A 14700-nucleotide genomic window follows, 5' to 3' on the forward strand; every position below is an offset into this window, starting at 1 on the left:
ACATTTTTTGCAATGTGAACTATACTCAGGAAAAAAATCATTCAAAAATGGGGGGACTGGATTAAGTGACTTTGAGGGAACTTTAACATCCAAATTTTCACTATGTGTATTATTACCGAAGAATAATCCCACAGAAAGTACAGTAATTCTGAAAGTGGAGATCCTGTAATCTTGGTTCAGAATTTACAGCCTGCTTGAAAGCACCGTTCTCAAAGAAAAGGAAGCACTGCTGAGTTGTCCACAAATTAATCAACAGGGAAACATAGTGGGGAGAGTGTGCACCTCTCAGACAGAACTGGGAACCTTGAATTTGAACTCCATCTCCTTAAGCATAGTTACTTTAGCACTCTGGGCATCTTTTTTTTATTTGTAAAAGAAAGCTAATCCACTCTACCCCACAAGACAGTTGTGGGATTATAAATGATACATGTAAAGCTGCTTAAAGCTTGTCACATAGTTGGGGGTCAATAAATGGTAGCCATTATTATTTTCTTGGCAACTTTGAATGAATTTTCTGTTGTCTCTATCTCTGTCTGTCTGTCTCTCTCTTCTAATGATATGCTTTACTTATTTTGTCCCTCAAAATGAGGCTAATTATCCATATCTGTGCATGTAAACAAATTATACATGTACACACACAAATACATACTACGTATACCAAATTCTCTCAAGGTGTTTTGGAATTGATTAAGAGCCTGGTCATATGCCCCTAAAGAAGTGACTTCATTATCTATCAGTATTTCTGTCCGAATAAATGGTCTTCCGTAGAGAGCTTCATAAAGACTAACATCCGGGGCGACCCTGGTTCGTAAAAGAGCTATTGGTAAAGCCTCTTTCCAACTTAAAGAGGTTTCTTGGATGAGCTTTCTAAGAACAGTCTTAAGGAATTAATTGGCCCTTTCAACTTTTCCTGAGGATTGAGGCCTCCAGGAGCAATGTAGATTACATTGAATTCCCAAGGCTTTAGAAACAGATTAGACTATCGAGAAGATAAATGAAGGCCCATTATCACTTTGGAGAGAAAAAGGGAGACCAAACCTGGGAATTATTTCATGAAATAGTTGTTTTGTTACCTCTGATGCCTTTTCAGTTCTGGTGGGATATGCTTCTATCCATCCTGTGAATGTGTCAACAAAGATCAGCAGGTGTTTGTAACCTTGATATGGGGGCATCTGAGTAAAGCCAAGTTGCCAGTCCTCTCCTGGATAACGCCCTCTGTGCTGAACAGGTTGAATTAATTGGGGTTTTAAAACTCCCTGTGGATTGTTAACCACACAGGTAGGGCAAGACCTGGTCACTCGGTCTGTGGTCTTAGTTAGTCCCTTTCCTTTAAATGTCCTTGAGATTAGCAAGGAAAAAGCATCCTTACTCAAATGTGTAGCTTCATGTAAGGCCTTCAAGACACCCCATTGGAGATCCTGTGGTAAAAGTAAAACTTCTCCCTGTTGTAACCAGCCTGAAGGTCCAAGTAGAAATCCTTCCTGTTTTCCCCAAATCTTCTTTTTGAGTATAATGGGGGCTTGGTAAAGACAGGGTAGGAACCAGTGCCCCTTGCACGGGAGGCTCCTGAATGGCAGCACTTGTCGTTGGACGTACCTCGGGCCGGCCAGGTACTTAAGGACGGTGGCTGCCCTTGAAGGACTGTAATCATCTGGGCATGCCTGGCCTCTTTCCTTCTGTGCTTCTCCTGAGCCTTGGCCTCTTGTACCTGATCTCAATTGAAAAAAAACAAAAACAAAAACAAAACCTGTGGCAGCAATGGTTAGCATTTATCAAGGGTTACTCTGGGTTCCTGGACTGCCTTTTGGAGTTTTTGTCTAATATCAGGGGCAGACTGGGTGGGAAATTTATCCTTTAACTGAGGGGTATATGGTAGGGAGAGCAGGGGAGGACGTACGTATAAGGGAGTCCCCCTCTCAAGTTGTTGGGGACAGCAGGTTGCTGATAGTAACCAGGGCCAAGGTGGGTATTTTGCATTTCTTTAGAAGATCACTGCTGTCCCTCACCAAATAAAAGATCTGGATATATGGTATTTTAGACCATTTGCCTTGTGTATTGTAGAAGAGATTAAGCTGGAGCGCGGTGGTTGATTTTATGCTCTTAATTGTGGGCCATGCTTTTGGCTAAGATGTAGCCCAGGGAAGTCCCAGCAGGGATCAACTGTTGGCTTTCCATCTGAAGGGCAGGATACTGGGGGGGAAGGGGGATCTTCAGAGCTCCATGTCCCAAGGTGAAGCCCACAGGCTATAGTCTGACGTCTCAGTCTTCTGCCTGTAGCCAGAGTACCCTGAAGCCATGGACCGAAGAGAGCCTGGCGTCCCAGGGTCATTGGTCTGCAGAAGGAGGACCTGGCATCTCCGCCTCCTTTCTGGATGGGGAAAGCGGCCACAGTCTTACCATGAGCTGGGAGTTCCCGAAGTCCAAGGAAATAGTTTTAACCCCTCAGGTGGTTGGTGATCCAGGAGCAGGGGAGCTGCTCAACTGGGATAGCCAGAGAAAGGGGGGGCAAAAATAGAGGTGTGAGTTAGGGTTATAGGGTCCACATGGAAGCTCCTGAATGGGGAAGGCAGCAGGAGAGGAGAACTTGGGCTAGAACTCCAGCAGCTCAATTTTCTAAGGCAGAGATGTACGAGAGAGGTGGCTAAATACTTGCTGGCCAGTGAATAAGGCAAATAGGATATGGTTATAAGAATTATTGTAATACTTACCTTCCTACTCAAACAGGACTTTGGCAAATAGCACAAAACATAAAATCCCTTAACTTTTAAATCTGATGCATGATTGTAGCTAAGGGCACCATAGGTTGAAATGGTGGCAACCAGGGCATGGCCCAGCCACATTGGGAAACTGAGTTTCCTTTTAGGTCGGAGAGTAAGTTAATAATAGCCCAAGAAGGAGGCACACTTGTCTTAGCCATAGGACCTTGCAGTGACCAGTGGGAAAAAGAGAGTTAGAGACTGAAGGAGCTTGTTTTTTAGAGAACTCGATAACAGAGATCAGAAAGCAGAAGCAAGGACCCCCAGCAAAGGATAGAGACCAGTATATAAAGGTGCGAGTGATAAAGTAATTGGTATGCAGGCCTGGTCGTGTCTTGGGTTAGCTATCTACCTCAAATGTCATCTTCTCTTCCTGGTTTGGTAGCTTCTCTTTGAGCATTGTTTTAAGGTGATCAGTAGTCTTCTCTATAGGCCAGTCCAGTGTAAGGGCCAGAAGTGATAGTTTACTGTGGTTCTGGAGTAAGCCTGATTATCTCTACTTGGAGCTCCCTGGCGGCCGGGGCGGGTGGGGGCAGAGCGCGCTGGGGCGGGCGTGCAGGTGGCTGGGCGTGGGGGAGGCAGCGCATGGCCTCAGTGCCCTCGCGCCGCAACCCGCCCGTCGCGGGGTCCCAGAAGGGCCACTCGCTGCTTGACCGGCCCAGCACCGCTTGGAGCTCCACGCCCTGTATCCATGCTCCAGCCTCCACAGCCGGCCCCAGGAGCTTGTGCTCCACGGGCCTGGGGCGGGGGAGAGGGAAATGAAGGAGGAAAGACTAGGTTTAAGCACGCGATCCTAGTCCCGGCACCAAAATTAATGTTACCGAGAAAAGGGAAGTAAGAATTACCTCGGTTCTTAGTCACCCGAAAAAAAGATCTTTGAGGAGAGACAAAAAGTGTGACATAAGCAAGATTTTTATTAGTGAAGTAAAAAAAAAAATAGTGAAAGATTGTACACTCCCAAGAATTGGGAGCAGGCCAATCCAAGAGAGGAAAAATGGTGCCTTCACCCGTTTTTCCCTGTTTTTATATCCTGGTTTTGTGATTGATTGATTGATTGATCGATTGATCGACAACTCAAGTTCCCTGCGCTCTGATTGATTGACAGCTCAGGTTCCTTGTGTTCTGGATTGTTCCTTTCTCCTTCCTTTCCCCCTGCCCAGCGCTCATTTCTATCTAAACTACCTAATACACATATATAGTATACTACTATTACATACTATTTGCAGAGAGACAGAAGACAAAGAGACAGAGACAGAGATACACATACAAACATATTGTGCTAATCTTTTAGATTTTTCAACTGACCAAGTAGCTACAGGTAAGTAGATCACCAAAAGAAACTTCTTAACAACCAAAGACAGACATTTACAGAACAGCTGAGTTAGGGAGTGGTTGTTCACATGAACTGCAAAGATTCTTCATTTCACAAGGGTCCACTCTACAGATACTTTTAATAGTAAACTCCTTACATAGATTTAAAGTTACATTTATTTTGCACACAATTTAGAAAAGACATCTGCTATAACATGTAATACATTTTTAAGTTATGCTCAGAATGATCTTGGGAAGATGATGACAGTACTGCAGATTCTATACCCAAATAATACTTTGGAAATTAAGATTGAAAAATTGGTACTTAGCTACAATCATGCATCAGATTTAAAAGTTAAGGGATTTTATGTTTTGTGCTATTTGCCAAAGTCCTGTTTGAGTAGGAAGGTAAGTATTACAATAATTCTAAGTGAAAATGGAAAGAGATGTCATAGAGTCCCTAAATGAGTGCCTTATTCCTAGCAGATACTCAGTCATTGTGCTGGATTGAACTTAATCAGATAATAGTAAAAAGGCAAAGAAAACATCCTCCATCTTGAATTTTCCATAGATCTATCCCTGGATACACATTCCCTTTTCTTAACTAACCTGTTCCAAGGTCTGCTCCTTTTCTCAGAGTTTTCCCTTTCATGCTAAATCTACCTTTTTTCCCTTGTGGAAAAATAAATAAAGGAAAACCCTACATTCTTTGCCATTTTTCACCCAAGGAAGTCCTTCGTTCCCATTTAAAATACCCAGATTGGACACTGAGCCCTCAGAATTCTTCCCCAGGGCACTTTTCTTGGCTCTTGAGGTACAGCTGTTATGCCCGCTTTGTAGTTGGAGATACAGAAGCCAGAATAAAGTGTCACTTTCTCAAGATGATAAAATCAGTGATGGAGCTAGACCTGGGGTTTTCTTTTCCTTACTTTATTAATTCTTTCTAAAGTAAAAGGGGTGCATGAAATTATTCCCCCATTGCTTTAGTCTTCAAATAATCTGCTGCACCCAGCATTCAACCCCAGAGCCCATCTATTCAGGTTTGATCCAGCTATATCCAGAAGCTCCATTAACAGAGCATACCTTGCTCTAAATAAGCCATTTCCCAAGGAGGGCTCCTTAACTATAGGATTCTCTCCAGACCCTGAAAGACAGCATCTTTTTCCTGGTAACACAGGTCTGAGGTGTCAGTTATCAGAGTGGGTCTTCTTCTATACTGTTAAGGTAGGCTCCGCTAAAGAGTGCATCCCAATGCCAGACCGCCTTCCTCCTCCAGAGTATCACACATGTTGATGCTTGTTCGCAATTTACCCTCTTGACTAAGGACCCTTCTTTTCTTTTCTTTTTTTTAAGTGATGGCTTTCAGAAAAGCAGTGCTTACTTGTCTAATAAGTGTATTTATTTAATTAGATGGCTAATATATGCATATAGTACAAAATTCAAGCAATACAAGTTGCAGACTGTGAAAAGATCTCATTCCAGTTCCCCATTTCCTCTCCCCACAGTTAACAGACTTTTCTGTATCTTTCCAGAGATATTCTATGTACATTTAATTTTTAACCTCAAGCTATATTTTGAACAATTCTTTTATAACAGTACTAATATTTAATATGGTAAAAAGACATATGCTTTTGGAGGGGACTTAAAAATAGAATTTTATTTTCTCATAGTTCTGGAGGCTGGAAGTCCAAGGTTTTGATAGGTTTGGTTTCTTCTGAGGCCTCTTTCTTCAGCTTGCAGATGATCTCATGGCTGTGTCCTCACTTGGCCTTAAAAAGTCATATGCTTTTAAAATAACGTTTGTATGTATTGTCTCACTTGATATAATAACCTCATGAGGTATAAAAGATAGAGCAAGACAGAACCCATTTAAAAAATATGGACACTGAAGCTAAATAGTCTCAAAGCATTTTACAATCAAAAAGCATATTATTAGATACGTACGTCAGGACTATCACTGGGTCCCAGTTCAGAGCTATTTCTCCAACAGCCTTTATTTTCCTGATAAAATAATGTTGGTTATCATCTGACATGTTTGCATATCATGCATATTGTACCTTGTCCATCCTTCAGTGCCTTGTCAGAATCAGAACCTAACTTCAGAACACTACTTTCTCAAATATCTTTCTTTTTCTTTCTTGTGATGTGTTGAATTAATATTTACATCTAGAATTACTATGCTTTGATTTGTAGGGTTACTAGGCCACCATCATTGCAAGGGTTTCTTTAATTTAAATAAAATAGTCAGGTGCTCCTCTAGTGTCACCTACCCTCAGCTAGAGTCTCCAGGCTGATGAAAAGGATTCTTTTTCTAAGTTCTGCTTAGCCCAACCCTCTTTCCTTATAACAAATATTCTAAACCTTTGCCACTCTCACTCCGTAACCTACCATCATATCCTCACTGAAAACAAGCCAGCCTCTGGTTCACGGAAGGAAGTGTTTCAACTTCCTCCCTGCCCCGACCTTTTCTCCCTTCGCAAATCTAGCTGAATCTCCTGCATCCAAATTTATGACTCCCTGTGCTTTGTATTCCATTTCTTCCTGACTTTTTAGGGACCTCAGGTCCTCAAAAATACCTTCTCTTGCCTCTGTCCTCGGTTTCTCTTTTTCTCTCTTCTAACTGTCCTCTTCACCTGGCACTTTTCCTTCAGGGTATGTGTGTGCTCAGGCCTCTTCCACCTTCCCTCTGTCTCCTTTCACCACACACTTGAGTTATCACAGCTAATCTGTGAAAGAGTAGCCTACACACATTTCCTCAACATCCCATTCACTCCTAGTTTTCCTCTGACAATCCCAGCAGCACTTACCAGGCTCCTTTGCAGGCTTTTCTTCCAGAAGTTTATTTTTCCATCTTCGCACCATGCATCTCAGTAAATTACTTTCAGTTTTCCCAGATGTCTGTGTTTTTGCACATGCCCTCACCTCTGCCTAAAACATCTTTCTTCTTCTTTTACGTCTTTAGACTCTTGCACTTTTCCAGACTAGGGTCAGATTTCAGCATCCATGGAGACTTTGCCTAAGCCACCAGGATGAGTTTGGTTCTGTTTCATTTTCTTGTGTCATCCTCTTCTTCCCTTTGCTCTCCTACACTCATTACATATAATGCCTCATTTAATCCCTACAGCAGCGTTTTGAGGGAAGTACTCTCATCCCAGTTATACAGATGAAAAAAACTGAAGTCCAGATACGTTAAGTAACATTGTTCAAAGTTATGGAGCAATTAAGTAAAAAATCCAGGCAGTCCAACTCAAGCCCATATATTTAACACCTCCTTCCCCACCCCTGAACCCAATACTCTACCCTTGGCCTCTGAGCTTGTTGAATGAACATTCATTTTTTGTTTGTTTTATTTATTTATTTTTAATTCTAATTTTGTATTGAAGTGTAGTTGATTTACAATGTTATTTTCAGGTATTCAGCAAAGCAATTCAGATATATATATATATATATACACACACACACATATACACATATGTATATACATATATCTCAGATTCTTTTCCATTACAGCTCATTACAAGAAATTGAATGTAGTTCCTTGTGCCATTCGCTAGGTCTTTGTTGTTTATCTATTTTATATATAGTAATGTGTATCTATCAATCCCAAACTCCTTATCTATCCCTTGCACCACCCCACTTTCCCCCTGGTAACCACAGTTTGTTTTCTGCGTCTGTGAGTCTACTTCTGGCTTGTAAACAAAATTTGTATCTTTTTAAAAAATTCTGCATATAAGCAACATGTCTTTCTCCATCTTACTTCACTTATTTTGATAATCTCTAGTCTACGCATGTTGCTGCAAATGGCATTATTTCTTTTTTTATGGCTGAGTAATATATATGTATATATTATATATATACACCACACCTTCTTTATTCATTCACCTGCTGATGGACATTTAGGTTGCTTCCATATCTTGGCTACTGTAAATAGAGCTGCTGTGAACATTGGGGTGCATGTGTCTTTTAGAATTATAGTTTTCTCCAGATATATGCCCAGGACTGGGATTGCTGGATAATATAAGTCTTCTTTTAGTTTTTTAAGGAACCTCCACACCGTCCTCCATAGTAGCTGCACCAATTTACATTCCCACCAACAGTGTAGGAGGGTTCCCTTTTCTCCACACCCTCTTCAACATTTATTATTTGTAGACTTTTTAATGTTGGCCATTCTGACTGGTGTGAAGTGATAACTCATTGTAGTTTTGATTTGCATTTCTCTAATGCTTAGCAACATTGAGCATGTTCATGTGCCTGTTGGCCATCTGGATCTCTTCTTTGGAGAGATGTCTGTTTAGGTCTTCTGTCCATTTTTTGATTGGGTTGCTTTTTTGATATTAAGCTGTATGAGTCATTTGTATATTTTGGAAATTAGTCCCTTGTCAGTTGCATCATTTTCAAATATTTTCTCCCATTCTGTAGGTTATCTTTTCATTTTGTTTATGGTATCCTTAGATGTGCAAAAGCTTTTAAGTTTAATTAGGTCCCGTTTGTTTATTGTTGCTTTTATTTCCATTACTCTAGGAGCTGGTTCAAATTTTTTTTTTCCTGTGATTTATGTCAAAGAGTGTTCTGCCTGTCTTTTTCTCTAGGAGTTTTATATTATCCAGTCTTACATTTAGGTCTTTAATCCATTTTGAGTTTATTTTTGTCTATGGTGTTAGAGAATGTTGTAACTTCATTCTTTTACATGTAGCTGTCTAGTTTCCCCAGCACCACTTATTGAAGAGACTGTCTTTTCTCCATTGTATATTCTTGCCTCCTTTGTCATAGATTAATTGACCATAGTGCATGGGTTTATTTCTGAACTTTCTATCCTATTCCATTGATCTAGAACATTCATTTTTTTAAGTGAATAATCTTTAAAAACTGATCAGAATTGAGACAGATTTTAATTTCATTGTACAGACTTGCAAAACTGCCAACACAGCACAAACCTAAATAAGGCCATGGCATTCTCAGGGAAGAAGAGAAGGAAGTTTGAGGATGTCATAGCAATAACCAACAAACTTTAGACTTTAAAATGCTCTTTGACATATACCACCTTATTTTATCAAACCACAAAATATATTATGATTTCATTTTACACTTGGGGAATTGGAGACCAGCATAACCAGCATTAGGATCCTGGGCTTTTTCTTTCTTCTGAAAGAAGATACATTATATTTATATTAAACCACTTCTGAGGTTTTTCCCCTTAGGTCTGAGATGATATAGATGAGTAAATTGGGAGTTTAGTAGGTTCTTTAGAAGAAAAACCAGGAAAGTTTTCATACTATCATTAACTACACAAGACTTCTAATGGAGAATGGGGTCAATTTCCAGAAAAAGGAGGGCCACACTCAAGGATGCCATAATCTTGTGGGAGCTCTACTGTAAGTTCTGGAGCTAGTGCATACATGTCTAAAACCTTTTCTTGAAGAAAGTCAACCTCCAGGTCTGTATATAATGAATCTAAGGGATGTTTTTATATGGTTTCATCACCCATTTCCTTCAACAACAGTCCAATATATTGTCTGAGAGTTTGAAGAGTTCTTGATGTAGGAATCTATCGTTGAGTTTTAGAGGAATTTCTGAATTCTCTGAAAGCTCTGTGTGCCAGTGAACCCACTTTCTAGATAAAATTGCATACTTTATTTTTTGAGGAGAGGGTATATATCTTTCAGCGGGTTCTCCAAGGGGCCTACTCTCCCTGCCCCGAGATTAAGAACCTTATTTTACTGAAGGGAGCTTTGGTTATTAGTATAAAAAGTCAGAAATATTACAAGGGAAATCTTTTCCCTCCACCCCATCACCACAACCACTATTTCCTCCTCCCCCATCAGACAATACCTTAAGCTATATTAAAAGAATTTTATGTTCCCTGCCACAGTTTGAATTTTCCACACCATTGTTACCCTAATAATTGAGACACTCCTGGAGGAAAATATAGATGGCATAGTAATGCATTGTGGACTTTTATAATGGATTTGGCACCCCATAAGTGTTCTAATTGGCATCATTTTAAAGCTTCATGTTTTGCCTGAGCGAACAGCAACTGAAAGTACAGTCAGGTATCCTGGATCTTCAAGAAGAGTCAACCAGGGATTGAAACACAATTTTTAATTAGAGCTGGGTTATCTAGTAGACAGATTAAGCATGTGCTTAAGGCATCAGGAAAACCTGAGCAATCCAATTTTTAAAAATTGTATGTATATGATATATATCAGTTGTTGGAGGATGTTCATCATCATTTCAGTGATTAAGGCATTCTTGACGTTCCCTTTTATGTAATATTGAAAATTCTATCCAAAGAATTTTCTTCTCTGTGTCTCATAACAAGATTGCGAGAGAATCCTCAAAATGGATAATTTAAAAGCTAACAGGTATTAGCTTAGGATGTATGGTACTATATTAAATGCTTATATGTATTTCAGAACATTTAAAACTCAGAACAGTCCTATGCAGTAGGGACCACTCTTAGCCCCCAATTTTATAACTAAGAAAATTGTAAGATTTTTCCAGTAGTGGGGAGAGGTGTAGGGGGCGGGACAGGAGTGGCCCCAGGACAGTGTGTGAGCCTGGTCTCTGAACCAACTCTGAATGCACCTCTGCCTCTAGAAATCAGAGCACTTTTCCTGGTCGAACAGGAATTCCTTATTAAGAACTGAGTCTATCAGCCGAATGACTTTCTTGCCACTTTCCTACCTGCTTATCGATAGAAATCTGCACCATCCCAGGAAATAGACCTCATCTTCTCCGAGCCAGCCCTTAGAATAGGCACTAGTACCAGGCATTGTACAAGTCTAGGAAACGCTCGCCCCCGACATCCGTTTAACACGTGTGTGGAGGGAGGGAGGCTCAGGCTGGCAGGCGAGCCGACTCTCCAAAAGGAACGTCTGAGCTAGGATTTCTGGCACAGTAGACTCAGCGGGCGAAGCTGAAGCGCTGAGGGTTGGAGTGGGGAGTGTGTTGTCCAAAAGAAGGGAAGCCTCTTATCGATGCGGGTGACACCGATCCTGCGCAGGACTCTTACCGCGAGGACAGGCTGGCAGTTTCTCCAGATTAAAAGAGGAAGCAATACTTTGCCTATGACACCGAATACACTGGTTCGAACTTGGCAGTTAGGACTCCTGTACGGCTCTCTAATGTCAGAGGGGGTGTACAGGGGAGGAATTCCGCTTTGGTAGAGTGAACACGCCCGGAGCTCGTCTGAGCCTCTGTGAGGCGTGGGGGCGCAGCGCAGGGAGGAGGGTGGGGGGGACCTGGGGAGGGGGCAGGTGGGAAGGCCAGGGCGCCCTTCTCACTCGCTCCGTCTGACTCCAGGCGCGGACCGTTTCCGGCCGGTGTCCCCGGGCGAGCTGCAGACTCGTGGCTGCAGAGGCCCGGTGTGGGGCGACTTCAGGGGTCTCATTCATAGCGCGTTCGGAGCAAGGGGTGCCTCCTGGAAGAACGCATGGAGGGCGCTCCCCAGGGTGGAAAGACTCCAGCGGAGGAGTCGAGGGGCCGGGGTTGGGGGCAGCTTCCGCCCGCTGCGGAGGAGGAAAAAGGAGGGGCGGGCTTCTCCCCAGCTGCCGGGGCGGGCCGCGCCGCCAGCGCTCGACGGAGGCGGGCGGGAGGGAGGGAGCGAGGGAGCGAGGGGCGAGCGTTGGGGAGCAGCATGGAGCCCTCCGCAGACTGGCTGACCGCCGCCGCCGCCCGGGGCCGCGCCGAAGAGGTGCGGGCGCTGCTAGAGGCGGGGGCGCCGGCCAACGCGCCGAACCGTTATGGTCGGAGCCCGATTCAGGTGGGTTGGCAGGTCTGCCGCGGGAGTAGGGGAAGGAGGGTGACTTTGGAGGACGACGTTTGCCAGGGAATCGAAACCAGGTAAGCGTTTCCTGGTAAAGGGGAGACTTCTTGGGGAGTTTCCAGGCGGAGTTTGGAGTCGGAGAGCTCCCCTTGAGGACGCCCAGGGGCTTGGGAAGCCACCGGAGGAATGAAAAAGCACATGGGATTCGACCTCTAGAATGGTGTGAAGATCTAGAGGGGAGAGTCTATTTGTGTTAATGTAGACTGAGGTATGCGCTTTATCAGACGCAAAATTTACGAACGTTTGGAGAAAGAGTTTAAAGAAATGCAAGACCTGCTGGACCACTTAACCGCGAACTCACTGAGTCGAATTCACTCACTGAAAGGAGCTGATCATCTTCTTTGTTAGGAGCGAGGGTGGGGTTGGGGGATGTGTGTGTGTGGAGGAGGGGGTGGATTTCAGTGGAAATCTACTGCTGTGTATGTTGGAATAAAGGTCGATTGGAATTAATCAGAAGTAATTACATACCGTGTTTTTGTTAAACTAAATAAGCAAAAAAAAAATACTTGTAAGAACTTAGGAAATACAGAGACATAACATGAACAAAAACATTAATGTGACTTTGCCTGAAATAATGCTGTCAATCTAGTTACAATTTGGGGGGTATCGCCTATTATTTTTGATGTTTTAAACTTACTTGATATGGATTAATTTATTTGGAAGTTTTCAATTCCTCATTGTTGAAAAATGTAATTTCACCCCTCCCCACTCCAGTTGTGTGTGTGTGTGAGGGTGTTGTGAGTTCATTTTTCTGTTGGTTATTTTTGTGTTCACTAACTTCCTAAATTTGATGCTAAAGGCAAATTCTTCCTGGCAGTCACCACCCTAGTTTTAGTCCCAGTTTTGACAATAATTTCTGATTCTGAAAAATAAAAATTATATGAAACAAAAACACATTGTAAAAACTCCAGCAAAGCAAGACAAAGGAAAGTAACTCTACTTAGAATTTCACAAATTTCACAAGTGAATATTCCTTTCCTGAAACTATGCTACATGGGATAAATTTTATACACACTTTAATTTTTAATTTTTTTTATTGAGTTATAGTCAGTTTACAATGTGTCAATTTCTGGCGTACAGCACAATTTTTCAGTCATACATGAACATACACATACATTCATCCTCATATTCTTTTTCACCGTGAGCTACTACAAGATCTTGAATATATTTCCCTGTGCCATGCAGTACAAACTTGTTTATCTCTTTTATATATACCTGTCAGTATCTACAAATCTCAAACTCCCGGTTTATCCACCCCCCCCATACACTTTAAAATACAGGTATAAAAATAAAACTAAAATACCTTCAAACCTGAGATTATTTGGGATTTGAAATATGGAGAGATTTGGGGATAGAAAGGTTAAATGGTTATAAAAGAGAAGCATGAATCCTTTTTTAAAAATGCATGCATGATTCATAATTTGATATCGCTAAAATTTTGCCAGCAGCTTGCAGACTGAGTGTTCAGCCTTCAAGTTCTGTAATATGTTTGATGAAACTTTATTTGTTTAAATACAAAAAGAAAAAAGAAAGTTGGATAATTAATTTTTTTAAATAGAGAGGATAAGTGTATAGAAAAAAAGGGGACATGATTTTGGTTTAGAACCCCAAATTTTTGTTTAATACAAAAATCCTTAGCTTATAGAAAAATTTTTAAACATTAAATTAAATTTATTGTCTTATCAAATGGATTTAAGCACCCTATAAATATTCATTTAATTGATTCATTTTCTTTTTCTTTGGATTGCTATTATGATTTAAATATTTAAATATTATGTTATTTACTTTTCAACCTTTAATACTGTAAAATATAATAAAAACTTTTAAAACCTGTTTTATGACTGAGGTGAAGGACTTCATTTATCCAGTCCATCTGTTATATTTTCACCTGTGTTACATACAGACATGAGGTAGACATATCTATATTAAATTTGGCACTTTCAGTAGAGCTCCCAGAAGATTACGGCTTCCTTGGGGATGGCCCCTTTGTTCTGAAAATTGATCCCTAATCTATTAGAAATCTAATAGTGTAAATAAGTAGTTAGTAATGGTGTGAAAGCCTTCCCAGTTTTTCTTCTAATGTACTGTGACAGTTTTTCTTTCTTTTTGTAGCTGTTTTGTTAACTTATATTTCTCTCTCTTTTTGAAAATTAAATCAGTTTCACTTTCTCCAAGAGAGCAATCAACAGCCACAGTATAACTTATTATGATTCCTTGGTTTGTACAAATTGTGTTTAATACAGAATGTAAAAATAAGTAATTTCTCTTTATACAGTCACTGTGGTCTAGCTAATATAACCAAATAATGGCTACCCTAAAAAAGAGTGGTCTACCGTCACCATCCACCTTGTAGCACTCAAATTGTAAGGTTGCTATGATTGTGGACACTGTGTAAAAATTCCTTTTTGGCAATGGTGTTGTTTCAGAGATGATTTAGAGCCAGATGAGGTGAGCACCTCTTGTTTAATTAACTCTCAAAGTGTAATCTTGGAAAGTGCCTTAGTTTCCTATTTCTGCTATAACAAATTACCACAAATTTAGTATCTTAAATCAGCATGAATCTATTATCTTATGGTTCTGGAAGTCAGAATTCTAAAATGGATCCACAGAGTTGCACTCCTTTGGTGGGGGTTCTAAGAAAGGATCCATTTCCTTGTCTTTTCCAATTTCTAGTGACCATCAATATTCCTTGGCTCATGGCCCCTGCATCTTCTCTCGGTCCTCTGCTTCCATTTTTATATCTTCTCTCCAACTATGACCTTCTTTAAAGGAAACTTGTGCTTACATTGGCACCACCATGACAATCCA

At 41.1% G+C, this 14700-nt stretch overlaps 1 protein-coding gene across 4 annotated transcripts in view; it reads left to right on the forward strand.

Annotated features, from left to right (window-relative positions):
• Positions 1-14700, forward strand: part of LOC102517211 (cyclin-dependent kinase inhibitor 2A) — a 38931-nt gene that overhangs the window by 20854 nt on the left and 3377 nt on the right. The window contains exon 1 of one of the 4 annotated variants that reach the window (XM_032477593.1): positions 11683-11829. The exons of the other annotated variants lie outside the window; for them this stretch is intronic. Within the exon in view, the coding sequence (XP_032333484.1) occupies positions 11704-11829 (126 nt within the window). The 5' untranslated portion in view covers positions 11683-11703. Of the gene's footprint in view, positions 1-11682; positions 11830-14700 lie in introns of those variants that run through there. 4 annotated transcript variants of the gene reach the window in all.

The sequence above is a fragment of the Camelus ferus genome, chromosome 4, assembly GCF_009834535.1.
Source record: "Camelus ferus isolate YT-003-E chromosome 4, BCGSAC_Cfer_1.0, whole genome shotgun sequence".
Lineage (NCBI taxonomy): Eukaryota > Metazoa > Chordata > Mammalia > Artiodactyla > Camelidae > Camelus > Camelus ferus.